The sequence below is a fragment of the Anastrepha ludens genome, chromosome 2 (assembly GCF_028408465.1).
Source record: "Anastrepha ludens isolate Willacy chromosome 2, idAnaLude1.1, whole genome shotgun sequence".
Classification (NCBI taxonomy): domain Eukaryota; kingdom Metazoa; phylum Arthropoda; class Insecta; order Diptera; family Tephritidae; genus Anastrepha; species Anastrepha ludens.
In genome coordinates, this window is record NC_071498.1 from 47,272,597 (window position 1) to 47,299,029 (window position 26,433).

Sequence of the window (26,433 nt, forward strand, 5' to 3'; positions counted from 1 at the left end):
AGGGAGAAAATATATGCCGCCACTGAATAATTTACTAAAAAAAATGAAATTACGTGAAGAAAATTAATGTCGGATGGCTGAGATTATCGATGGTTTTTGATTTGCTAGAAGCGATCGTTAGTTTTTAATGCTGCCGCAATTTTTTTGAAATTTGTTTTCTTATTTTTCATTATCCGCTTCTTTTATTCTGAATGCTTAACTCTGTTAACTTGGACCGCTTTTCTTTTAATAAAGATGATGGTAGCCTCTGCGAACCTTAGATATTTAAAAATGTGGGCTAAGGAATTAAAATTCTAGGCCAAAAAAATAGGTTTAAAAGTTGTGAAGACTAAGAGACGTACTGAAAGTGGTGTAGAGCTACAAATCTGCAACGTCGGATTTTGTCGAAAAAATTCTAGAAAAGAGCAGGTATTATCCTACTTTGAGAATAACTTCCAAAACTCACAATCGAGCTTCATAAAAAAGCTGAAAAGATTTACTTACTTTAATATTTAAATGTAACCAAAGCTCTTTTACTGTCCAAGATTGATTTTGGTCTCCCGATATATGGCAATTGTGCGAGAAGCAACATTAAGCTTCTGTATTCCCCATATCATACGGCCGTTAACAGGAGCATACGCGCGTTTCCAAAATCTCCGATAAAATTCTTATTAGTTGAAGCTGGATTACCGTCAATAGAAGAAAAATTTGATGCATGTCTCATGAAACTCATTCTAAAGTTATTCCTGTGCAACAACAACACTTTATATGAAACAGTGTTAACCGAACTTCAGCGGAAAAAAACGCCAAAACGGAAATCAACAATTGGACTTATCATCGACTTGGCTAAAGAACTTGGCATATACTCACCAGTAATTTCACAAAAAGAAGACTTCCCGCCCTGGCACATAAACAAATCTTTTTTCATCTTGGAATTAGAAAAATTCAATAAAAGTGGCACTAGCCCAATAACCTATCAACGCTTATTTTCAGAGCTCACTAACCCTCTACTTGGCGAAGGGAACATGATATTTTCTGATGGATCAAAAACTGAGACAAGTACATACTTCGCAGTCGTGGATTCTTCGGAGAACACTGTCTCAGCAGGCATCCTTCCCCATTTTGCCTCTGGTTACACAGCTGAAGCCACAGTAATCCTGAACGGGCTCATTTCTGTTGAAAACTCAAATCTTAATACAATTATATGCACGGACAGCAGATCAACAATAGCGTCAATACTGAATATAAGAAATAAAACTTATGTTATTTCCCAAATTCGCAACAAACTGTTCGGCAATAACAACAACATAAAATTAATGTGGGTACCAGGCCACGCAGGCATTAAAGGGAACGAAATAGCGGACGAACGAGCTAAATTGGCCGCCACGGAACCGCTCAAAACATTTGACTAGTTTTCGGAAAAAAACTTCAATAAATATGTACTCAATTGCCTGTATCAAAAACAATTGGTTACATGGGGATCTACACAGCACCAATACACTACATTTAATCCAAAAGGGCTAAAACCCGACTATCCATCTTACTGCCGATGCCAAAATGATGTCAAAATGTTTGTTCGGCTACGGCCTGGGCACACGATTGCAAGCCACTCCTATATATTCAACAGAACTAACCGGCCAACCGGCAGCACTGCCCTACATCACCACTAACATCAATTCATCTTTTCGACAACTGCACACAATTTTCCACAGTAAGGAGCAATATTTTTGGGTCCCAAATCCCATCATCACTATTAAAAAATATATGCTACGAAAATATTAAATATAAAAATATCAGATTACTTAGTACAGACCGATTTAAGGAAACTTATGGGTAAGGCTTTCTCAAGTGGGCCACAAAATTACCAAAGTGAATATTTTGCGATGAAATTCAGCCAGGACTGAGTTCTATCATCCAGAAGCACACTCAGAAAATTTTGTTGTAAAATTCTAAATAGTTTTTTTTTATTAACTACCGAAGTTTTTTGCAGCGCTTGAATAATTATCACATTTCTCGTAAAGTAAGTATCCGATTACAACGATTTTTCAACTGCAGACTAATAAAGGATGATATTTTTCAAAAACGTTATTTATGTTCCCAAACTTGATGTTTTGTTGTTGTAAATAATTTTTTTTTATAAACAATTAAAAATTTAACTAATTTCTGCGCCTCTGGGATGAAAATTTTTTAAGGATACTAACGTATTAAACATCTGTGCATTTATGTATGAAAAAAAATGCGTGCAATTCGAAAAGGATTAATTACAATTAATTTTTTTGTGCCAGAATGCGCGCTTCGACTTACGCGGACGCGCACGAACACACAAACGGCGACCCGCGGGCGGGTTGCGAAAAACATTGTTTCAACGCGATATGCTTCCGTAAGATCAGTTTTGCCGACATTGTCATTAGTTGTGTCTAATCTCCTTCCGACTGCTGTGGTGATGTGTTTCGGTGATAATTAAAACTGTGACATTATGTAAATCGCGTACGTTAATGCGTACAAAACTAAGTATAGACTAATATAATGCCACATGCAAATCGTTGTTGTAACCCTTTCGGAAAATAAAACCATAGTCGTGTTTACACAAATCTAGTCCGAATAAGTGACCAAAATGCGAAAATTCTGTGCAATCAGAATACTGGAACACAACGCAGGCAACAATACATCCTTACGTTGTGCATTACAAAGAAAACGGCGTAGAACAGCATAAGAATTTTGTGATAATTTCTGAAGCATTGGAACATTACAGTCCCGCAGTCAATTTGTTCAATTCTAAATTGATTCAATATTTGATTAAACAGTTTGGTAAATGAAATGTGAAGAAAATCTATTATTTTTCCGACGGGGCGGCCTCACAGTACAAAAACAAGTACAATTTTATAAATTTACTATTTCACAAAAAGGATTTTGGCATCGATGCCGAGTGGCACTTTTTTGCCTCTGCACATGGGAAAGGTGCCTGCGATGGTATTGGTGGTGCTATAAAGAGAGATGCGTACCATGCAAGCTTGCGAGATAAAATCCCGGTGAAAATTACTGGACCGAAACAGTTGTATGATTTTCAAAAGTCAATTCTAAGAAAATCAATTTTGATTACTGTAATAAACAAGAACATGAAAATCACTCTAGTAAGTTGAAAAAGCGCTATTCCAAAGCGCAAACTTTGAAAAATACGAGGCAATTCCATTCTTTTATTCCAAAAGATAAAAAAGTGTAAAAAGCGTGAATGATTTTCATTTTTTCTCGAAATAACAAATGAATATGCGATATCTGTATAACTTTCTATATCTGTTTCACTTTTTGTGTCCGTCTGTGAATTGTTGTTGTTTTTCAGCGAGAAATTTTAAGGGCATTTGCTGACTGAGCTTACAATGTATAGATCTGATATGTAAACATAAACGTTAGTAATAAACAAGTATATATGAAACCTTGCATGACAGCTTATATATACATTCCTTCGAATACAATTGATTTAATTATCATTACGCATTTCCGCGACAATCAAAGCGCAAATTCTGTTATACGTAAATTATTTATATGGCCAATCTTTAAAAACAAGTAAACACCAGTAATGGAAAAGTCGGCAAAACTGATCTTACGGAAGCATATCGCGTTGAGACGTGTCCGAAACACGGTTTTTCGCAAGCCGTACGCGAGTCGCCGTTTGTGTTTCGTGCGCGTCCGCGTAAGTCGAAGCGCGCATTCTGGCACAAAAAAATTAATTGTAATTAATAATTTTCGAATTGCACGCATTTTTTTTCATACATAAATGCACAAATGTTTATTACGTTAATATCCTTAAAAAATTTTCATCCCAGAGGCGCAGAAATTAGTAAAATTTTAAATTGTTTATTAAAAAAAATTATTTACAACAACAAAACATCAAGTTTCGGAACAAAAATAATGTTTTTGGAAAATATCATCCTTTATCAGTCTGCAGTTGAAAAATTGTTGTAATCGGATACTTACTTTACGAGAAATGTGATAATTATTCAAGCGCTGCAAAACTTCATATGCTAATAACACCCTGGAACATCTTCTCTTAATTTTTATTTTGTTATTCGGAACAAGTTTCACATGCACGTGAAAACATGAAACTTCAAGGGACTCTATTTTGAACAGAGTACTCTAAATACTTCATATAGGTAGTATCGCGAATTTTGAATTTTCGCAGGTTACGTATATTTAAATTCGTTTTTTTTTTTGTGGCTTAATGTTGGTACTCATGTCTCTCACTCATGCCGACGTGTTCGGCCATTTTGAATGTTCAGTTAACTGTTGACAGCTGCTTTGCAGGCACGTGTTTCGGCTCGTCTTCGATTTTTACCTATTCAAAGAGATGGATCAAAGAACCTGTATCAAATTTTGTGTGAAAAACGAAATTAAGTGCGCGGCTGCATTCCGAATGTTGACTGTGTCATACGGAGAAGCTACTTTGGACCAAAGCAACGTTTATCGGTGGTACAAAATGTTCTTAGAAGGCCGAGAAGATGTGAACGATGAAAAGCGTGCCGGACGCCCGAGCACTTCAACAACAGACGAAAAAATTCATGAAAATGGTAATGGCCAATCGTCGAATCATCATTAGAGAAGTTGCTGAGGACCTGAACATATCGATTGGCTCGTGCCATTCGATTAGGGCATGAGACGGGTGCCGCAAAATTCGTACCAAAACTGCTTAATTTCGACCAAAAGCAGCATCGCATGAACATTGCTAATGAGATGTTGGACTCTGTCCGCGACGACACAAATTTGCTCCAGAGGGTCATAACTGGTGACGAATCGTGGGTTTATGGTTATGACGTGGAAACCAAAGCTCAATCATCTCAGTGGAAGCTGCCGCACGTACCAAGACCGAAAAACGCCGCCAAGTTCGGTCGAATGTAAAAGTTTTACTTACCGTTTTCTTCGATTGCAGGGGCATTGTGCATCATGAGTTCTTGCCACAGGGTAAAACGGTTAATAAGGAATATTACCTGCCAGTTATGTGCAATTTGCGCGAAGCAATCCGCCAGAAGCGCCCGGATTTGTGGAAGAACAAAAATTGGCTCTTGCATCACGATAATTCCCCTGCTCACACATCGTTGCTTGTGCGCGATGGCCAAAAAAACAACACACTAATGAGGCCACGGCCACCGTATTTCCCAGATCTGGCCCACTGCAACTTTTTCTTATTACCGAAACTGAAGAGGCCCATGAAAGAACGACGCTACGCTACGATTGACGAGATAAAGACAGCATCGAAAGAGGAGCTGAACAAGATAAAAAAATGATTTTTTGAAGTGCTTGGAAGAATCGAAAAATAGAATCAAAAAAGAAAATTTTATTTTCAATGCAAAAAGAACATGAAAAAAATATCGCGATATGCATGATTATGACTCCAAAAGAACTGCAATAAGGAATGGAAAGACCAAAAGGAACCAAAAATAATTACCCGAAACTCCAAAAGGATTCCCAAAAAGCTAAAATAAGACTCAAAAGTTCAGAGCTCCGAAATTCACAAAAATTCCTTATAAACCAAAAATTCGTTCGCACCAAATTCATAAGATTTGAGGTATTTTTTGATGATTTTTTTAGACTTATTTCAGCGTGTCCACATACCTATAATGAAAAATCGTGGAAAAAAATTTGGGGTTCAAAAATACTTCGATATAAAAAGATCTATAGATAATAAAATAGTATTTTACAATTCTTTTAGTTTTCTGAGATACTACTCTACTCAATAAGAGCAATAATCCTTTTATGGAATCCCCGAGGCACCAGGTTCACGCATTGTGCACATCGATTTCAATAGCCTCGCCGCAAATATCTAACTTTCAATTCAGAAATGCGAAGCTGGATTGGTCTGTATCTACAAATCGTATGGATTTTGTTGTGTGCATACTAAATATTTTGTAACAAAAATGTAGTAACTTAACCACTTCTCATATCCCGAAGTGTTTAAACTGATCACTTGCAGTTATTTAAAATTTGACAGCCCCAGTAGCGGAATGGGTTGGTGACGTTTCGTAGTGTCCCGGTGTGAAACACCAAATAACAGAAAATTTTTTTTGCTCGCTTAAATCCGTACGCAATTGAAATTCTTCGGAAAATAATACCAAGTTCCTTATATGCAAAGAACTGAAAGCCCGCTCTTATAGCCACTTAGCTTGGGCTTCTTCTGTTTAGTCTGAACTCATTAAAAGTTAGAAATGTTAGAAACACATTTTAACAGATTTGAAAGATTTTGTTTTCACAAAGTGAAATAACATCAACAATAATAGGGACGTAATTGTTCATCTGAATTTGAGAAGTGATAATAAAACTACTTTTTTACAGGTAAATTCGAGAATTTTTTTATTTTTTTTACTGCAAAAAGTTCATTACTGTAATATTGTTGCATTATTAAGGATGCAGTTAAGAAGCTGAAGCTCAACAAAGCTAAGGGCGAAGAGGGCATACAACCTGAATTAATGGCTGTCGACCCGCAAATATCAGCGGAAATTCTTCATCCCCACATCACCGCCGTCTGGAGCAATGAAAAGCCGCTTACGTCCTAGACAAAAGGCATCATAGTGAAGCTGCCGAAGAAAGTCGATCTACGTGACAGCGGCAGCTGGCGAGGAATAACACTACTTAACACCATCTACAAAATTCTAGCCGTAGTCATACAAAGCAGGCTCAAAGATATCGAATGTTTCTTAGGAGACGAGCACACTGATTTTTGCCCTCACCGAAGCTGTGTTGACCAAGTCAAAATACTTCGAATTATAGTGGAGCAATCAATTGAGTGGCGTTCCCCGCTCTACATGCTGTTCGTAGACTTGTTCGTAGACTTTAAGAAGGCGTTCGGCACTATCAAACGAGACGCAATATGGCTGGCACTGAGTAGGAAGGGAGTTCTCGCCAAGATAATACACCTCATCAAAGCCCTCTACGATAATTCCAAACTGGCAGTGCTTCACAAAGGCGATATTAGCGATCCATTCACTACCAACGCAGGCGTAAGGCAAGGTTGTACTCTGTCGCGTATTGTTATACGGAAGCGAAACATGATTGGTCCCTAACACCATCACACGGAGATTACAATCCTTCATCAACAAATACCTTCGCATCATCTGCAGAATATTCTGGCCGAACACCATCAGTAACGACGCACTGTGGAGATTAACGAACGAGGAACCCATCCTTAGGCAAATCAAATGCAGAAAGTGGCGATGGATAGGTCACACATTGAGAAAACCACCAGATAGCATTATGAGAATGGCACTGGAATGGAACCCGAAAGGGAGCAGAGATCGCGGTCGACCAAAAAGCACTTAAAGAAGGTCGATGCTGGGCGAACTTGCAAATGCCGACATTTCATGGGACGGTGCGAAAATAACAGCACAGAACCGTGTACGATGGAAAAAATAAGAAAAAAAAAAAAATAAATTGTGTACTAACCATTTTTTGCTGAAATGACCAAATGGCTCTTTTATTATTATTAGCGTACTAAATAAATTTTTAAATAAAGGAAGAAAAATAACTAATAATAAATCAGAGAAAGCTGTAAAAAATTGATTTTTACACTTCCATATCTGAGACGTCCATAAAACTCACTAAATCGGCACTCGTGGATTTCCTGTATGGTATATATTTTAATATGTGTAATACATAACTTTACACATACATACACCCACACATGTATGCATGCAAATAGTTAGCCAACAAACGGAATCAACGAACTGTAAAAATAATGTTTGCGATCCACTCAACTAAATAGCAGCAGAAAGAGAAAAATTATAAACTAAAAAAAAAAAAAAAAATTGAAAATTAAGTGCAAGTAGGTACAGTTGCAGCAACAAAAAAGTCCGTTCTTATTTCAAGCATCAGTTTGTGGAAAACGCCAAACCACATTAAAAAATGCGAAAAATAAAAATGCACTTAACACACACACGACTCGGACGGAGTAAGTTTCATTGTTTTTATGGATAAATGAATTTAAAATTATTGTACGACCGTAATGTTTATTTGCTCAGAATTTTTTCCTCACTTCACTTTTCATAAAAAGCACAAGTTCGGTGTAATGAAATCATGCAAAATGCAAAACATTTTGCGGGCATTTAATGTCAGTTGAACTTTAATTTCCGCGTATTTTATTGAGAGCAAAACCGAAAAAATAGCAACGAATTTCTATAGCAAAAGCAGTTTGTGAAAATTGTACAAAAAAGCATACATACATACACATACATATGTAATATAATAATCACAAATCAAAACACAAAGCATGAAAATGTGGAATAATGAAAATTCGTTAAGCGTTTACATTAAAAGCATTTAAAAATATTACAGTGAAGTTGACTGCGGTGCAAAAATAAAAACAACACACAAAAAAGGAAAATGGAAAAATTGTGAAAGCTTTGTAATTTCTTCATATAATTTTGTATACAGGGTTAGCGGGACACTCGTCTCAGATACTTAAGGAAATTGTTATTTATGTCGTTTCTGATTAAGTTCGTTCTATGACATGATTCATAAAACTTAAACACTTTCGAGATATCCGATTTTAAAGACTGTTTAAAAAATAGTTTTTACTCACTGTACGCCACTTTTTTTAAATCTAAATTTTTTCGATAAAATTTGTTTCTCCTTTTAACTAAAGAGTATGCCAATCAATAAAAATCATTAATACAGTTTTAACCCTAGAATCGTAAGATAGTTTTACCCTACGTTAATGCTAATATACGTAAATTTTACGTACAATACAAAAATTTAAAATAAATGTTCAACAAAAACTTGTATATCTTCTGTTTTGTTTTTATTTATTGAAAATACAAAGTTTTATGTTTCTTAAAGTGAATTATAAAAAAAGTTATGCGAAAATCTGCATACATTCCTGGCATATTTTTATTTGGTGCTCACCGCATAAGGCCGCTTCATCGCATATCGAGCAATAGGTAGGTGTCATCCGTTTTTTGGAATAGTGACAAAATTTGCAGTATGTCCGTTTGCCTTTTGATGAAGAAGCTTAGCTCACTGTTCCAGTTTCCTTTATATTGAGTATATTACGGATGCTGTTCTTCAGTTCTCTAGGAAGGTTTGGTATATTATCAAGTCTCTCTTGTTGCCACGGTCCTGTTAATTGTTCGTTTAGTTTTAACATATACTTTGTTCTATTTAATGGTTTCAATCCCTTCTCCATTACGTTATGAGTGTAGATAACGTAAGAGTTCACTGAGGCTATATTTAACATGTTATAAAATATGCAAAGTGGCCAACGCCTGGTTTTCCTGTTGCATGAAATATTTTGGGCCATTTGATCAAAGGTATCTACGGCATCTTTAGTGGGATTGTAGGAGTGTATAATTTCTGGCTTTGATGTAACTTCGTTCAAAGCGCCAGTAATGTGCATTGTGGATAGTAACATCACGTTCTTGTTTTGCTTAGGCTTGTAAGATACCATTGTCTTTTCCATACATCTTCAATGTATTTTTGTTTTTTTGCCGGGGGACCTTTATTTTTTTTTTTCAGATGCCATATTTTGAGCGGACTCAACGGCTTTCATCACTTCCTCTTCAAAAGTATTTTCCTGGAATTCAGGAGAGTAGTCTGGATCCTCCAAACTATCGACACTGTCAAAATCAATTTCCTCTTCAAGGTTGTCCTCAGTAAAGCTTATATCGCTGCCAATACTGTCCAGGAGGGCTTCTATTTCTGCATCCGCAAGGCAACGACTTGAGTTTTCCATTATTTTCTTTTATTTCTCCTGAAAACCGCACGGAACATAAATTTGATTTACAAATATTTATACGCTAATAACAAGACCACGTAAAACTTACGTAAAAAAATTTATACGTTAATGCTAAGACCACGTAAAATTTACGTGCACACTTTTTTTAAAGAACGATTAAAGCTAAACGCGAAGTAACAACTGATTTATGATTCACTTGTTAATGCAACAATAAAATAAAGGAAGCACTGCCAAGAGGTCGTAGCGATAGCGCCGAACGGTAAAGTGTAACTGACTTTTTTTTGCGACATACACGTAAAATTTACGTATATTACGATTCTAGGGTTAAGCAAGTCCTGACAGTTAAAAATAGGTGGCTGATAACATTTTGAATTGTTCACTTTGCTTGATAAAAAGAGCAAATTGTATGGAGACTATTTTACAAATTGTTTTAAAAACTAAAATCTCCTTTTATTTATCCAAAGAATTCAATCTACAAAGAAGTCAATTCATGTAAAGACTACATACTCAAGGACATTATTATTTAAGATATTTCTAGTTAAGGGGTTATATACCTTGTAAGCCCGAAAAAATGGAAAATTGTCATCATTTTTTTAAATATGTTTTAGAACTTTTATTTTAATGAGGCATATATCATACTGAAGGGTAACTCTCGAAGAATACATTTTGGTGTTTTCATTTTAAAAAATGTCATTATTTATTGTTGATATCGCCCCTCCCCCGAAACGCCGTTTTTCAGAAGAGGCTTGCGGTGATCACGGTAGCGCATGAGCAGCTCAACTGAAATCACAAAAATTAAATGATTACACTGTGCGACAGTGATTTTATACTTTTATGGAGACCTAGTACAACTTGTAGGTATAGTAAAACTAAGAAAAATGATATAGGACAAATTTCCAATACACCCCCAAAATCTCGTTTTATGGCCATAAAACCGTTTTTCAGTAGGTTGATGTGAAGAATCACTCCTAACTTCGCCAATTTCCATCCGATTTCAAATTTGTTTTTTTAGTTCGAAAGAACTAAAACAAACCTTTTTGACAGCGTGTTGACAATTTTTCTGAAATGACAACTGATGAGACTGTAGGCGGAAGTATTTGGAATTTTTTTATTTTTTACGATATTATCCGATATTGAGGATTTTTTTTAGTACACTACTGTTATAAAAAATTTAATTTTGCGTCGAATGAGCTATATTTGATTGTAATTGAATTAAAATTAATAGAGTTGTGTGAGTTTTAAGATTTTTTTTGTTTTTTTTTTCTAATTTGGTATGTAGGTATAACTTACGCTAAATGGGAATAAGGACGTGTTTTGATGCGTTATTATAAATACGTATTATTTATTGGAGTATATATGTATACACAAGAGTACACTGTACTGCATACAACAGAACTGGTTAGAACTTACGAAAATATCTGACATATTATCGCACTTTTTTTTTTCAATGGAAATATGAAAAAGCTCCCAAGTGTACCAAAGTTCACACTCTACATTGATTAACAAAAGAAGTTTGTTATTATAATTTAACCTTATTAAAACGTCAAAGTTTTATTGTTTGTTTCATTGATATTCAAGAGATATAAATCAAAACGTTGCCAGAAAAGTCGAAGTTCTCAATATTCTCCAATGATGTGGCATCATCAGCCTTATCATAAACCAGATGATTGTTATTTTTATAAAGCGGACGTAAACGGTCATCATTATAAAGCTCGAAAGCACATTAAGTATGCTGATGTTGCAACTGTTAAGAACCCCGTAGTCTTGGACGATATGATTGACTCAACTGCAGGAACTGAAGAAAGTTCAACTCATTGCTGATGACGATCAAACTGATAACAATAAACCTGATGATGAAGCATACTTTCCGTCTGGTTCTAAGTCTTCAGAACGACACATTGTATCAAATTCAGATTTTCAGGATTTTCTCGTGATTTACTTCTATCGGGAAGACAATTTGAAACGCTCGCTTCTCGATTTAAACAATAGAATTTAGTTGATGACGACTTCAGATGAATGATGATGATCGAATTTCATACAGAGAAGTATTCAAAACTGATGAAGAGAATGACAAATGTACCGTACCATACTAAACTCCAAAAGGCCGTATCCCACGCATTTTTAAGTTTGGAACCAGTTCCGTTGTGTACTGCACCGTACCATACCGTACAGTGCTGCACTGCACAATACTCCAATAAATATTATGTGTTTATAATGACACTTGTTATCATTTTCATGCTTCGATGCCTCTAAACCAAATTAGTAAAAAAAAAAAATGAAATCTTAAAACTCACACAACTCTATTAATTTTAATTCAATTACAGTCAAATATAGCTCATTCGACGCAAAATTAAATTTATTATAACAGTAGTGTACTAAAAAGAAACCTCAAAAAGGGATAATATCGTAAAAATTATGTCAAAGTTGAAAAAATAGAGAAAAAATAAAAAAATTCCAAATACTGCCGCCTACAGTCTCGTCAGTTGTCATATCAGAAAAATTGTCAACACACTGTCAAAAAGGCTTGTTTTTGTTTCTTCGAAGTAAAAAAACAAATTTGAAATCGGATAGAAATTGGCGAAGTTAGGAGTGATTCTTCACATCAACCTACTGAAAAAGGGTTTTATGGCCATAAAATGAGATTTTGGGGGTGTATTGGAAATTTCTCCTATACCATTTTGTTTAGTTTTTCTATAGCCACAAGTTGTGCTAGGTCTCCATAAAAGTATATATAATTTTTTTTTTTTGTCACACAGTGTTATTGTAGAAAAATGTTTTTTAGTGAGTCTGAACGGTTTGCTTACCCAAAAAAAAAATTGTCTAGATATGAAAACCGCTTTGCACCAAAAAAACGATTTTTGAGCGGTTGAAAAATTAAAAAAAAAATTAATTCTAGCGAACTATGCAATTATTTATAAAAAGTGAACCCTTCATATTCACGAGGTTATATTGTAACTTCGAATAATTAAAAAAAAAGTTTATGCAAATCGGTCAAATAAATAGTTTTTGATAAATAATGATCACCGCGACGGTAATTTTCAAAAACAAGACTTCGAGATAATCGCGTCTAAAGATTTGCGTGCACTTCATTTATGGATAAGGTCGCGCGCTTTCACGGTCTGTAACTTTCGTTATAGTGCTCCGATCTTTATGGTTTTTTGAATTTATATTTTTAAGAAGATGTACTTTTAGAATATGCCATAAAAAATGTTCGATTTTTTAGTCCAACACAAGGTCTATAACCACTTAATCTTGTTAGGTGACATGTCGTCCAAAACTAAACTGTTTTGGAGATTAACGTTTTTACAAATTACTTAAAACAAAAAAATTTGTATGTGCCTCTTTAGCCACTTTTTCTTAAATGATAGTTAAGTAGTACGATTTTTAAGTTAAAAATGGCTACTTGATAAAATTTGGAAATTACAATTTTTCACTAAATTTTTACTTAAAATCAATAAAAAAACAATAATTTCGATACTACAATAATTATTTGAAAAATTAAAATTTTTTTTGTATGGCCTGCGCTTTGGGTTTTTTGTAATCAACACGGACTTTTTCGTAATCGACTTGAAAACAAATTTCGAAAATACGAAAAAGAGTTGCCTGTTTGGTTAGATTAGGTTAGGTAGTGATGTTTGCCCAGAGAGTGGGCCCACTTGGACGAAAGAAGTTTGGTTAATCCTTTGTGATACCATTGCAAGAGGGGGAAAAGAGGTGAAGGAGAAGGAAGATAGGACGAAAGGGAAAGGGATGGGGAGGGTTGAGTGTTTGTGGTCTATGAACGGGACTAGTCTGCGGTTGTTTGTGGCTGCGACCAAATTTTGTATCCGGTTGCATAAAATGGCCTTGAGATATACCAACCGCTTCATGAGAGTTTGGAGGCACTTCCCCGCGCAGTTTGCAATGAAATGAAGTTTCCGACAGAAAAATTGATCAAGCCGCAGAACTTTATCGGCACCATATTCAGACACCATGACCAGGATATTGATATTATCGGCCTTTTTTTTCACTTTTCTAAACTTTATGTAAAGGACGAAGCAAATGGTTCTAGTGGGGGGCAAGAAGAACTACCTGCAGTGCAGTCGGCGCACTCGCGTTTCAACACTCAAGTCACTGTTGGAAGTCGTAATTTCGAAGCACTAAGGGACTTGGTTTACTTGGGAGCCAGCATTAATAGTGATAAAAATGTCAGCCTTAGAATCCAGCGGGGCAGGCCTATTGAGAATAAGTGCCACTTAAGCTGGAAATTTAGTATTCAAGTTCCCTCTCGAGCAACGAAAATCTCACTTTATAAATCTCTGATCAGCTCCGTCTTATTTTGCGGCATAGAAACTTGGACCATGACAATGATCTTGGACTAAACAATCAACTATGTCTTTGCTAATCTTTTAATTTAGTAATTCAAAGATGTTCCAGTTTAGTATGCCAACTTCTGTGTGACCCTACTTCATACATTTTATGTGTGAGATTAATACTTTCATTGGCGAGGGCCTCTGTGATTTGTTCGGTAACGATAAAAGTTCCATTTATTACATTTAAAAATACTACGAAGAATTTATGAGGTCTCGTTGTGAAAAATTTCCATCTTTATTCACGCTGTGATATAAAGGGTTTTCCAATAACAGGTGTTGTTGGTGAATGGATTGCGCTATCGAGAGTTGATTGACGATTTTTTATAGCCAGAACTGGATGGTATTGATCTGGACGATGTTTATTTTCAGCAAGACGACGTTACGTGCCACACAAACAAAGATCTTTACGGGAAAAGTTTCCGGACCGTGTTGTCTCTCGCAGAAGTGATCACAATTGGCCACCGAGATCTTCTGATTTAACATCTTGTGACTTTTTTCTTTGGGGCCACGTGAAAGAGAAGGTCTACGCCAACAGCCCAGGGTCGATTCAAGACCTCTAAGATGAAATTCGTGAGGCTATCGAGGACATAGGGCAGCCACTTTGCAATTCGGTTATTTGAAAATTTCATGAAAAGGATATTGTCCTGTAAGCGTGGTCGTGGTGGTCTTTTGCCTGATGTTATTTTCCGCTTTAGCGGCATACTTAATAATGAAATAAATATTATACTCTTAATAATGAAATAAATATGCGATCATTTATATTAAAGATAGCATATCAAAATATATTGTATTACAAATTGAATACCAAAATAACACCTCTGTTTGGAGAAACCTATATGTATGATATTTGGTTGTAAATAATTTTCGATGATTAGTCATCTCCATTAATGGTGGGTAACTTTTCTTCAGTCGTTTTTTATGAAGAAACATCAATTCAATAATGGTGTTATGCTCAATGGGTTAACATTCACAGGTGTCCAAGTTTAGTGTAAAAGAGTTTAAATCTGTCTATTCTGTCTAACACTTACCACAGCAGTCATCTGCCGGAGATCATCGAAAGCTAAGTAGGAAGACGATTCATTTAATTTAATTGACTTTGTTGTTAAACTTGATAAATCTTTCATAAACGTTTTGAAAAAGTAGCTGGCGATGTATTTTATCCATTACACAAATTTAAAATTAGCACAGGCTATTTCAATCTGATAAAACAAGAACGCTTAACTATTATAAAATATTCGGTCATGCATGCAGAGAATTAGGATAGAAAACAAAACTTATTTTGTTATTCAGGAACAATTTCATATGCAAGTGAACGTAAATGTTTTATATGATTGTCCTGCATACTCAGTTATTTGTTTTTTTGCTATCAATTTAATCTTTTCAAGCATTTTAAAGTTTCAAAGGGGAACACGTAAACGGGGGTATACACTGCGTATACTTCATTTTAAAGGAGGAAAGTTCAACTATTATTTTTTTACAATTTTGTAAACCAGCAAGAAGAACGAAATTGAGGCAGGTATGACTGCATAGACACATATATTTTTAATACAGTTATATATATTTTTTTTTTTTCAAAATTATTAATTCGGAAATTTTACAAATTATTACACACAAAAGTAAACACAATTTTTTTTTTATAGCTGGATATATTCTCTTACGTAATGATGTCTTTGAATGAGCATAAGTATTTAAGATTTAAAATGTTTGAAAACTTAGTTCTGCGAAAATTTAAAGTCTTTAAAAACTTGATGAAAAATAAAACTCTAAGTACCCATCGCTACCAAATAAAATCAATAGTTTCACGTAGTAAATTTGCTGGATAACTTTTTCTGTCGCACGCTGAAATAATACCAAATCATTTGTTAAATTCATTGAAATAGAATTACGGCTTATTCACAAAACTTCGTTTTAGATTTTTAGCATTTCTTTGGGTTTTCGTCAGTTTAATTTGCGATTCTTGTAACGCAAATTTAGACGATATTGCAGTACCACCTGTTCGGCGAATATTTGTGAGTGGATTTAAAAAAGAGGCAAATTATTTCATTGGATATTCACCTAATTTTGAAATGAAAGAAAAACATCACGCATTGATTGAATCCACTGAATCGAATCAAACCCGTGCGTTTACTATTCTAAGAAATATTCGCAAAAAGTTCATAGATATGCAGTTTGATTTTTTTTTAATAATTTAGTATCTGTGCCCATTTACCAAACTTCGATATAAAATATCTTTTGTGTACTCTTACTGTTTTAGGAGTAATTAAAGCTAGTGTTATTGACTGGCACTACTGACATTGGAATGTATTACATCCGGTTCTAATTAACCTAGTTGTCCCCGCTTCAGGCTGGGAATTGGTTGAAAGCCAAATTCTTTCTATGAATTTCCCGCTTTGAGGACAAATCTCAAAACATCTGCAAGCATTCTTGATTTCACTCGAATCCCTTTGATCTTGATGAAAGATGTGCATCCTTGTCTTTACCAAGACAACACCGTTATACACATTGGCTGATGCTTTATGATTTTATCATCGTCAGACAGAGCCGACGACCTCTTTCATTCCCAATGTGAATTTTTGAGAGATGGTAATTTAGTAAGAGTGACCTGTCAGAAAACTTACTATTTTCCTGATGTCTACTTTACGCATGTCATGTAAATGCAATTGATTACTTCGAGAAATATGCATCGAAGTTGAAGGCGACTATTTCTATTAGTAAAAAATATTTGTCACAAAATGTATACCGGTATTTTCTGTTTCGGAAAAGTTTAGGTTTTAGTGGACAGTCTCTAGCGAAAGATATTTGTATTAAAATTGCTTGAGGAATAAAACTTGCTAGTCTGACAAGGAGCGGTAAGGGGCAGCACCTCACTACAAGAAAATATTTAAATTATTATTAACCCCTAAGCTAAATTTATTATTGCCATAAATTATTTTATGATTAAGAATTCCAAATAGTATAATAACAAAATAATTAAGTTGAATGCGAGTTATAAAAATTCCTAATATTTTCCGAAATTTTGATGGTCTATTCCTTCAGCTTTTTTAACCAACATATTTTGCTATCGCGCCCTGTTGTTGACTTGTTTAAAATGGTAGCTGCGGAAAATTATCATCACATTCGCTCTTACCCGTGCCACTACCACTAATTTTTATTGTTTCGTCACACACACATACATACATATGTCTATACATAGTAGGTGTTGATGGGCAACACATTTTTACAAAACTTTCATGGATTGCATTTTGTAATATATAAACAATGGCAAATATTTACATATATGTACATATGTATGTATGTGTGAGTTAAGTTCACGCAGTTCAAATTAATAGCCTATTGAATGCCAATTAAGTTGGTGCGTGAATATGAATTTATTGGCGTGAGCGACTCTTTTCAATTGCTATTTGTTGAAGCAATCTCGCCATCACACATACTTGCACACAATGTTACAGAGCAATTAATCAATTGTGATTATGCGCAATTTATATAAATAAAACAAAGTTAATTACTGCAATTTTAAAGCGTGTTCCAGGCAATGCATAGATATTTAATGATATTATTATTTAGGTGAATTCTAGTTAATTTGGTAATGTGGCATGTTGCACAAAACTTAACGATTTTCGAGATATTCGAGATTATTTAATAAAATATTTCTTATTTGGTGCAGGTCCACTTATTTTGAATTTTAGTTCAAGAGTCCGATTTTTCTCTTTTCTTAGTAGACGCCTGAGTTAATTAAGAAAAATCATCGATAAAATTTAAACCGAGCTGATACTTAAAAATGGCTGCTTGATAAAATTTTGAATTTTAATTTTTTCCTAAGCTTTTCCTACTTCACATCATTAAAAAAAATTTTTCTATTAAGGGAACTACAATATTTTGCAAATTATTTTAATTGACTTTTTAGTTATCCAAAAATATACAACGGTTAACCTAAACACAAGCCAGATTTTTTAAGTGGTGTACAATTGTAAAATGCATTAATTTGTAATAATTGCTATTATTCACATATAAAATTTAAGGTCACCATTCACGAATATACACAACATTTTTTTTGCCACCTTTCTGTCCAGATATCACCAAATAACAATCTTGGATTAAAGAAAAAAAAAATTTATTAAAAATTTGAAATATCAGCAGAATCTCTTAACCGACCAAAGTTTGATGCCTGCATGATGACTGCCCTCCTTGAGAATTTTTTGTAAAAGTGTTAATTGTATGAAGTGTAATAATTCAATTTTATTATCGCATGTTAATTATAATTGGGAAAATTAATTAATGGGATCAGATACTTGCATTGTTATTCTGTTATTGTTATTGTATTTTTATTTTCACGTTAATTAATTTTATACTAATGCAGATTTTTTTAAATTTATATCTTAAGGGGTCCCGGTGGTCTGAAAATTTTTAGTATTTTCAAACATTTTTTTGACAATCAGAAATGAAAAACTATATTTAAATTTTTAAGGCTTTTTATTTGACTTATTTTACATATAAAAAACAAAAAAAAATTAATTTTAATAATTTTAGAAATGGCGCTGAAGTTGACCCTACGGAAAAATTGGACCTGGACGCTGTTGTCCATTTTGGCTCTTCTATTTATCTGACATAAAAAACCAAAAAAATTATTATGGCTATGTCCCGCTCCTAGAATAAAACAAAAAAACAAATTTTACAAAATGGCGCGGTTTTGAATTTGACACCCTAAAAAATAAGTCTTTTTCAGTTACTTTATCAAAAAAATACGAAATAATTGAAATAATAATATGATTCTAGTACGGGTGATAGCCATTGATGTTGTGAACAACATATTAAAATTTAAGAAGATTCGGTTAAAGAGTTTTTTTGTTTGACAACACCAGACCGAAAAAAGTAGTAAAAAAGTTTTGAGATAATTGAGTTACAGGGGAAAGCCTGGTTTATGAGGTCTAAAAATTGCATCTCTTTGGGATTTTTTTTTTTTTAAGGTAAAATTAATTTAGCTCTGCAAAGTTTTTTCTATCTTTTAATGAACATTTAAAAAGTATAAAAAATTTTGTACTGGTTAAAATAAGTTGAAAAAAAAATGTTTAACATAGAAATTAGTAGAGCGCTGCAACGCTGGAGTTTCCAACTGGCGTACAAGATACAGCTCGTAATTATTATCTAAAGCAAAAAATTCAAATGGATTTCTAATTATCATGATTTTTTATTCTAGATGAACTAAGAACACTGAGAGAAGTTCCAGAATTTCAACTTTTTGGAGATTTTAAAGAAAAAAATGCCTTTCTATAAAAAAAAAATTCACTTCAACTTGGTATAAAAATCTTGAAATTTTTTTTTTTATCTATTTAGTTAGTTCAAATAGAAGATAATTTAATACTGAAGGGAACAAGCTATGATTTATTTCAAAAGGTTCATTAGCTTTTTATCATTCATGTAAGCCAATTCAAAGAAATCATAAAAATGATAAGTCGAGAAAAGAAGACAACGTTTGTACTATAGCTGTCCAGTCACAGCGTAACTACCTAACGCTCGCCTACCTTTCGCTTTGTATCTACGGAAATATTGAGAATTAGGCTCTGTAACTTTGTGTGAATATTCCGAATTATATTAGGAATTGCTTAAAACGAAAAAAAAAAATTGATTGTTTTGACCTTATAAACCAGGCTCCCCCCTTAAGTCACAGCTCCGGGGCGGCCAATTCATATCGGAATTCAAAAACGGTAGCCAAAAGTTCGAGTGTAACTTTGGTAGTGTGACAAGTTGCACCGTCCTGTTGAAACCAAATGTCGTCCATATCATCCTCTTCCATTTTTGGAAACAAAAACTCGTTGAGCATGTCACGGTAACGCTCGCCATTTACTGTTACCGCGGAAGAAGAAGAAGACTCACCACTTTGGAAATAGGTTTTCAATACTTCCCAATTTTGTTCAAGCGTATAGCGTCCCATTTCGTAAATGTTAAACCTTTAAGTAAATAATGAACACATTTGGCAATTGTGTTACCATTCTCAAAAAAATAGGTGGTTCAAAATGCAAACGCTATATGGCCCACCCTGTACATAAGTTACCCCTACATCTCAGAATATAATTAACGCCATCGCCATTAATATTATCGTATCTACTTTTCATTTTATTTTAGTGCGTCCATTGCTGGTGGAAATTTCATTCAATAACCAACCAATGTCTGCTGATCGAAAGTATGAAATTGAGTGCCAAGCAATTGGTTCAAGACCGCCGGCAAAGATCACTTGGTGGATGGGGAATATGGAATTGCATGGACACAGCCAAAAGGTAAATCGAAAGTAAACATAAACAGAATAATAAAAGTGATAAAATAAATATATTTATTTATTGTTATTAGGAAATAAAAACTAATTTTAAAATGCGAGTATATTTTTAAATTTTTTATGTTCTGGCAATGCGAAAATATTGATCGAGGCAGAAGTTAACGAAAAAGAAATATGTATGAGCCTTTTTCATTTATTATTAAATAAATTATATTATTCATATAAATATGTGGCAGTGTAATGAAGGCAGATGTCCCGTTTTACTTAATAGTCGCAAAATTTATTGCGGTTCTCAACAAGTTTGAAAAATTTCCGAGTTTCATAACTCTGTAAGCTATGTTGCTAACAGCTGCTCAAACAGCACTTCAAAAATTCTACTTTATTCAATTAAATCCAATAAAAATGAGTTTATTTTGATGCTAGAGTATACTTTTTTGCTCTACAATTCGGGTAAGGTTGACATGCACCACCTTCTTATGTATCTTAATGCGGCCTTCGAATGCACGAAGAGAAGTCGCTCGCTTATATATGGGGCATTCTTTCTGAACGTGAGATCCCCTGCCCCCAGAATAGATTTTGACGAAAAGAGGTCTATGAGGGCTTAAAATGTAGGTAATTATGTTTACTTTCGAAAGCAAAGTGGCACTTCTTGAAATTCAAAATGGCGGATCCTTCCTTCCTTATACTCCACAAGCTTGCTCACAAGAAAATTTTGCTTGCGCAATTTAAGGAAGATCGTGTTCTACGACTTATACAACCTTTAGAGCCAATTTAAAGACTTAATTAAATGACAGGTGTCACTATTGCTGTCAATAATTGAAAAGTCATTTAATTAAGTCTTTAAATTGGCTCTAAAGGTTGTATAAGTCGTAGAACACGATCTTCCTTAAATTGCGCAAGCAAAATTTTCTTGTGAGCAAGCTTGTGGAGTATAAGGAAGGAAGGATCCGCCATTTTGAATTTCAAGAAGTGCCACTTTGCTTTCGAAAGTAAACATAATTACCTACATTTTAAGCCCTCATAGACCTCTTTTCGTCAAAATCTATTCTGGGGGCAGGGGGTCTCACGTTCAGAAAGAATGCCCCATATGTATATATAGGAGGACATATTTTGGCCTTGATCAGGTTGGATATTTACATTTTACCGTAAAATATTCAAGAGAGTTCAAAAATAGAGCTACAGGTGTTTTCACAGTGTTTATTTTGTGATGAATTTATATATATTATTCCACTTACTTTATATTCTAAATTTTAGTTTTTATTATGAATAATTCTTTTACAAAGCATTTTTGGAAAATAGGGGTTAAAATTGTTTTTCGTTTTATACCAAAATTCACGAAATTTCCTTTACATTAGTCTAATATCTTTATTCATAAACCAATAGTGAGTGGGATATAAAGAAATCTAGTCTAAACAAACACTGTCGCCTCTCACTCGCCGTTCGAGATGCTGCATGAAACATCGTGGCGAGTGAGAGTCGCCACTCGAGCGCAAAGGGTTAAGTTCGTAAAAAACATCTGCAATATGAATTTGAAAAAACTAGCTGGTGTAACAGCAGAAATCGATTCCGGAGAAAACCTGCACTACTGAGACTTTTCCTCTGACAAAATTTGTCTGCCAGTTTAATCAGTAGGGCGAATGTCGTTTACGAGTTTTAGTACTAGAGCACCCCTTACATATGCCACTTTTTGCGAATTTATAATTTTCGTCCAAGTGAGCTGTCTTATTCTCGGCAGTAGCTGGTACAAGACCAGTGCAAAGGTTAAAGCTTCTATAATGAAAGGTTTTGTAGGCATACAAAGCTGGGTCATTCCGTTTATGTGTTATTTTATTAATCAGTGAAGAGGATAGAACAGACCTTATCATTTATCGCATTTACGATGTTCCATTATTAGTATAATTTCATTACTATTTATTTTTAAGCCATCTGCATTATTTACGATATTTTCTGCAATAACCACACTTTATATATATTAAGTTGGGGAATAAGTTCATAGCGTTTTTACCTTAACTTTTTTTTAAACAAAAAACAAAAATTATGTCAATAAGTTAATAAATTATATTTTCGCCGTTGCTGTTTATAACCTCTTCCCACTTCTCCACCAATTTTTTGATTCCCTTCCGCCAAAAATCGGCTGATCTGGTGTCAAAGAGGTTGTGGAGCCAGTTTTTGAGGACCTCTTTGTTATCGAAGGTAACGCCCTTCATATGGTTTGACAGAGAATGGAAAAGATATTAATCGACTGGTGCAAGGTCTAGAGAATACAGCGGATACTGAAGAACCTCCCATTCGAGCTCTTCGAGTGCGGCTTTGACAACTTGTTCAACATGAGGCCTGGCGTTGTCGTAAAGGAGTATGGTTTGACCATGTCGATCAGGCCTATTTATTCGAATAGCTTCCTTCACGCGGTTTAGCTGGACAATGTGGCGTTCTTTTCGATGATTTCCCAGTGCACCAAGCCCTCTCAGTCCCACCAAACACATATCATGATCTTCTTTGGATGAAGATCCGGCTTAATTATCGGCTTTGGAGTATCTCCTGAAGCCACCCACTCCTTTCTTTGCTTCATATTGATACATAGGCACTATTTCTTATCTCCCGTGACGATTCGGTACAAAAGGTACTGTTTATGACCACGTTTTGCTCGATGGAGTCGAGGATGCTGAGAAGCAATTTGAAGGCGCCTTTCTTTGTTTTTTTCGTTGAGCTCCTGAGCCATCCAGATTCCCAATTTTTCGGTAAATCTCATTGAATGAAGGTGATTGAGAATCGTTTTATGATCGGAGCTCATTTTTTTCGTCAATTCATGGCTGGTTTGGCGACCGTTCTGCTTCTAAAGTGATTTGAGATATTAATTAATTAACATAGTTCTCCAAGACAGAAAGAGTTCTATCGAATGAATCTTTACCCTTTGCAAACAGCAAGCAAATCGTCATAAATTAAAAGAAAATATAAAAACGCTATGAACTTATATTTATTTTAAACTAGGCGAAAATATATACTTCTATGTATAAATAAATTCACTGAATACAACTGCAAGGAAATTTAATTTATAATTGAAGGTTTCTGAGGATGGCAATGTCAGCCTTTCGGTACTCAGCATCACACCAACACGTGAGGATCATGGCAAAGCGTTATCCTGTCGTGCTACGAATGAACTGGTGCGAAATGGCATACGTGAAACAGCAATGAAACTAAATGTATTTTGTAAGTATCAATTTACTCATATTTGAATTACAGCTATATAAAAGGGGTCTACAAAGGAAATCCAAAAGGGCCCCGTAGAATAAAAAAACGTTCTGAAAGTTTTAGTTCCTTTTTAAGTGAGGTCGTTTTTGACAGCAACTTTAAGCCAGTACAACTCTGTAAATTTCGGACTTAAGAGCATGCATTTTTGTGATTATTATTTGCAATTTGAGTAGTTCTAAGTTAAAAATCGTTTTCGACCCAACCTTAGCTTGCCTTTTGCATTTACTGGAAATATATTAGTAATTTAGGTTCTTAAAGATAAAGAGAAAGATAAATTCTTAGTTTCTCTCTTGGGGTAAAGAAAGATAAATGTTTTTTGGGTGGAGCGCGAACCCCAATACTTTGCGTATTACGGATAAAATTTCTGTAAATAATTGAAAAATATACTATGATATAACAAAATTAAAGGAGCCGTTGACAAGGTTGACAAAATGCTATCCATTCGAAGTTGTAAATGTAAAACCCAACGCAGACCAATCGATGTATTTTGTAATCTTTTTAATATTTTTGCTTTAAATGCTTTAAAAATATGAACGAGTGCAAGTGAGAATCTGTCAGATTCTCATTATAAGCACCGGCGAAAAATTTTATTGCACGAACTTGTTCGCAACCTGGCAAAGCCTCAGAAGAATAAAAAGAAAGAATTGTACTGTAGAAAATCGTTCAAGAGGTATGTGCAACCTGATGGTAGATTATGTGGACTGGCAACCGAGTAGCTTATAATAGCATCATTTTGAGGTGCCTAAAAAACGAGTAATCCGAAGGAGTGCCTACGTTAGGTTGGGTTGAAGCGGTTGTCCTGTGGCACACACTCAGGCTCATAGCCCATTGTGATGCCGCGTGGAGCGCTTGTCTCTATCTCTCCTCAAACCAGTGTGTGCTTTTCAAAAATTTTTAAATATCTCTGATTTCTTTAGAACTGAGATCTTCCAACTTATCGAAAAATTGTTCACCCAGAATAGTAAACCTGCGTCTGGATAGAGCAGGACAATGCCACAGTAGGTGCGAGATTGTCTCTTCCTCGTCCTCATCTAGACAACTTCTACAGAAGTCATATGTTTGCGCACCCATCCTTTGGGCATGTCTGCCTATTAGGCAGTGCCCCGTTATGACTGAGATCAGTGTGCTAAGACCGTGTTTATTTTGGCTTAGCAGAGATTCTGTGCGTTTAGCATTTAGAGTCGGCCACAGTTGACGGGCGATTTTGCAGGTGGCTTCATTGCGTCATCTTTCATTTGTTTTCTTTATCATTTCTTCTAGCATGAGTAGCTTACATGTTTGTAAGGGTATCCCTATGTCTTTATCTCCATATGTACTCATCAGTCAATTTAGCGCCGAGTCTCGCTAGTACATCGGCTCTACAGTTACCCTCAATGTCGCGATGGCCAGGAACCCATGTTACCTTTAGGTGAAATGACTCAGCCATCTCGTTAAGCGATGTGCGGCATTTCATGGCTACCTTGAAGGTTGTCGCGGCTTTTATTATTGCCATCAGTTCAGCCTGAAAGGCACTACAGTAGTGGGGGAGCCGAAAACTGAAGGATATCCCCAGATGTTCGGAATATACACCTCCGCCCACCCTGCCCTCGAGCTTTGAGCCATCTGTGTATACATGGACGGACTCGCCCTGTCTTACCGCGTTGCGTTCCCACTCTTCCCTTGAGGGTAGGATGGTCGTGAATGCTGTAATGGCAAGTATAGGCTGGAGTGCATAGTCTGCCAGTCCGGGAAGCCCCAAAGTGCCAGCCAGGATTTTAGGGGTGCCTAAAAAACGAGAAACTCAGAAAAAATCTACAATCAGAAAATAGGACAGGCATGTTCTACGGATGTGTTAAAATCCTTGCAGAAGCAGGAAGATTAGGATCCATGTAAGAGACTTACGCATGAGCCAAATCAAGTCTTGTGAACATCAAAATATCTACAAGTTTTGACCCAGCAGGAAAGTTAGGATTGTCCTTGTAGGGTTAATAGTAGAATAATGGTAAAGGTAATCATTCCGTGACATTATATAGTCTTTTCATGCAGGTAGAGCTTTACTACTTTTTGACGTGATAACGTCTTATAATTCGATTTAACAGGCTGCACGCACGAAAAAATGTGTCGTTACCTTGCTCATTAGTGTTACCTTGCTCTTTAGTGTTACCTTGCTCATATGTAGTTACCTTGCTCATTAGTGTTACCTTGCTCTTTAGTGTTACCTTGCTCTTTAGTGTTACCTTGCTCATTAGTGTTACCTTGCTCATATGTAGTTACCTTGCTCATTGCATTGAATGAACTGCAAATTCTTTCACCATTCGAAAGCTACATCCTCCACGAGTAATATGGATTATATTTTATTTTGGAAATAGGGCTCGAAATATAGGTCAAAACGTGGACCCGGGTAACCTTCGGATGTGTATGTACAATATGGGTATCAAATGGAAGCTGTTGGTGAATGCTTTAGTCCAGAGTATTTTTCATGCCGCTCCGTGACTAGGGTCTCGAGATAGAGACCAAAACGTGGACCCTAGAATGTGTTTGTACAATATGGATATCAAATTGAAGCTGTTGGTGAATGCTTTAGTACAGAGTATTTTTCATGCCGCTCCGTGACTGGGGTCCCGAGATATAGGTCAAAACGTGGACCCGGGTAACCTTTGGCTGTGTATGTACAATATGGGTATCAAATGAAAGCTGTTGATAAGTGCTTTAATACGGGGTAATTTTCATACCTATTGATGACTAGGGTCTGGAAATATATGCCAAAACGTGGACCCGCCGTGTCTTTGCACCGAATTAAACCAAACTTACACACATTGTTAAGGAGGTATTGAAGATGGTTTCCGTATAGTTTGGATACCTATTGGTAGACAGGGTCCCGAGATATAGGT

At 35.2% G+C, this 26,433-nt stretch overlaps 1 protein-coding gene across 1 annotated transcript in view; it reads left to right on the top strand.

Annotated features, from left to right (window-relative positions):
* LOC128860924 (uncharacterized) overlaps positions 1-26,433 on the top strand; it is a 266,000-nt gene that overhangs the window by 83,624 nt on the left and 155,943 nt on the right. The window contains exons 9-10 of the mRNA XM_054098764.1: positions 20,167-20,318; positions 23,377-23,521. Of these exons, the coding sequence (XP_053954739.1) occupies positions 20,167-20,318; positions 23,377-23,521 (297 nt within the window). The remainder of the gene's footprint in view (positions 1-20,166; positions 20,319-23,376; positions 23,522-26,433) is intronic.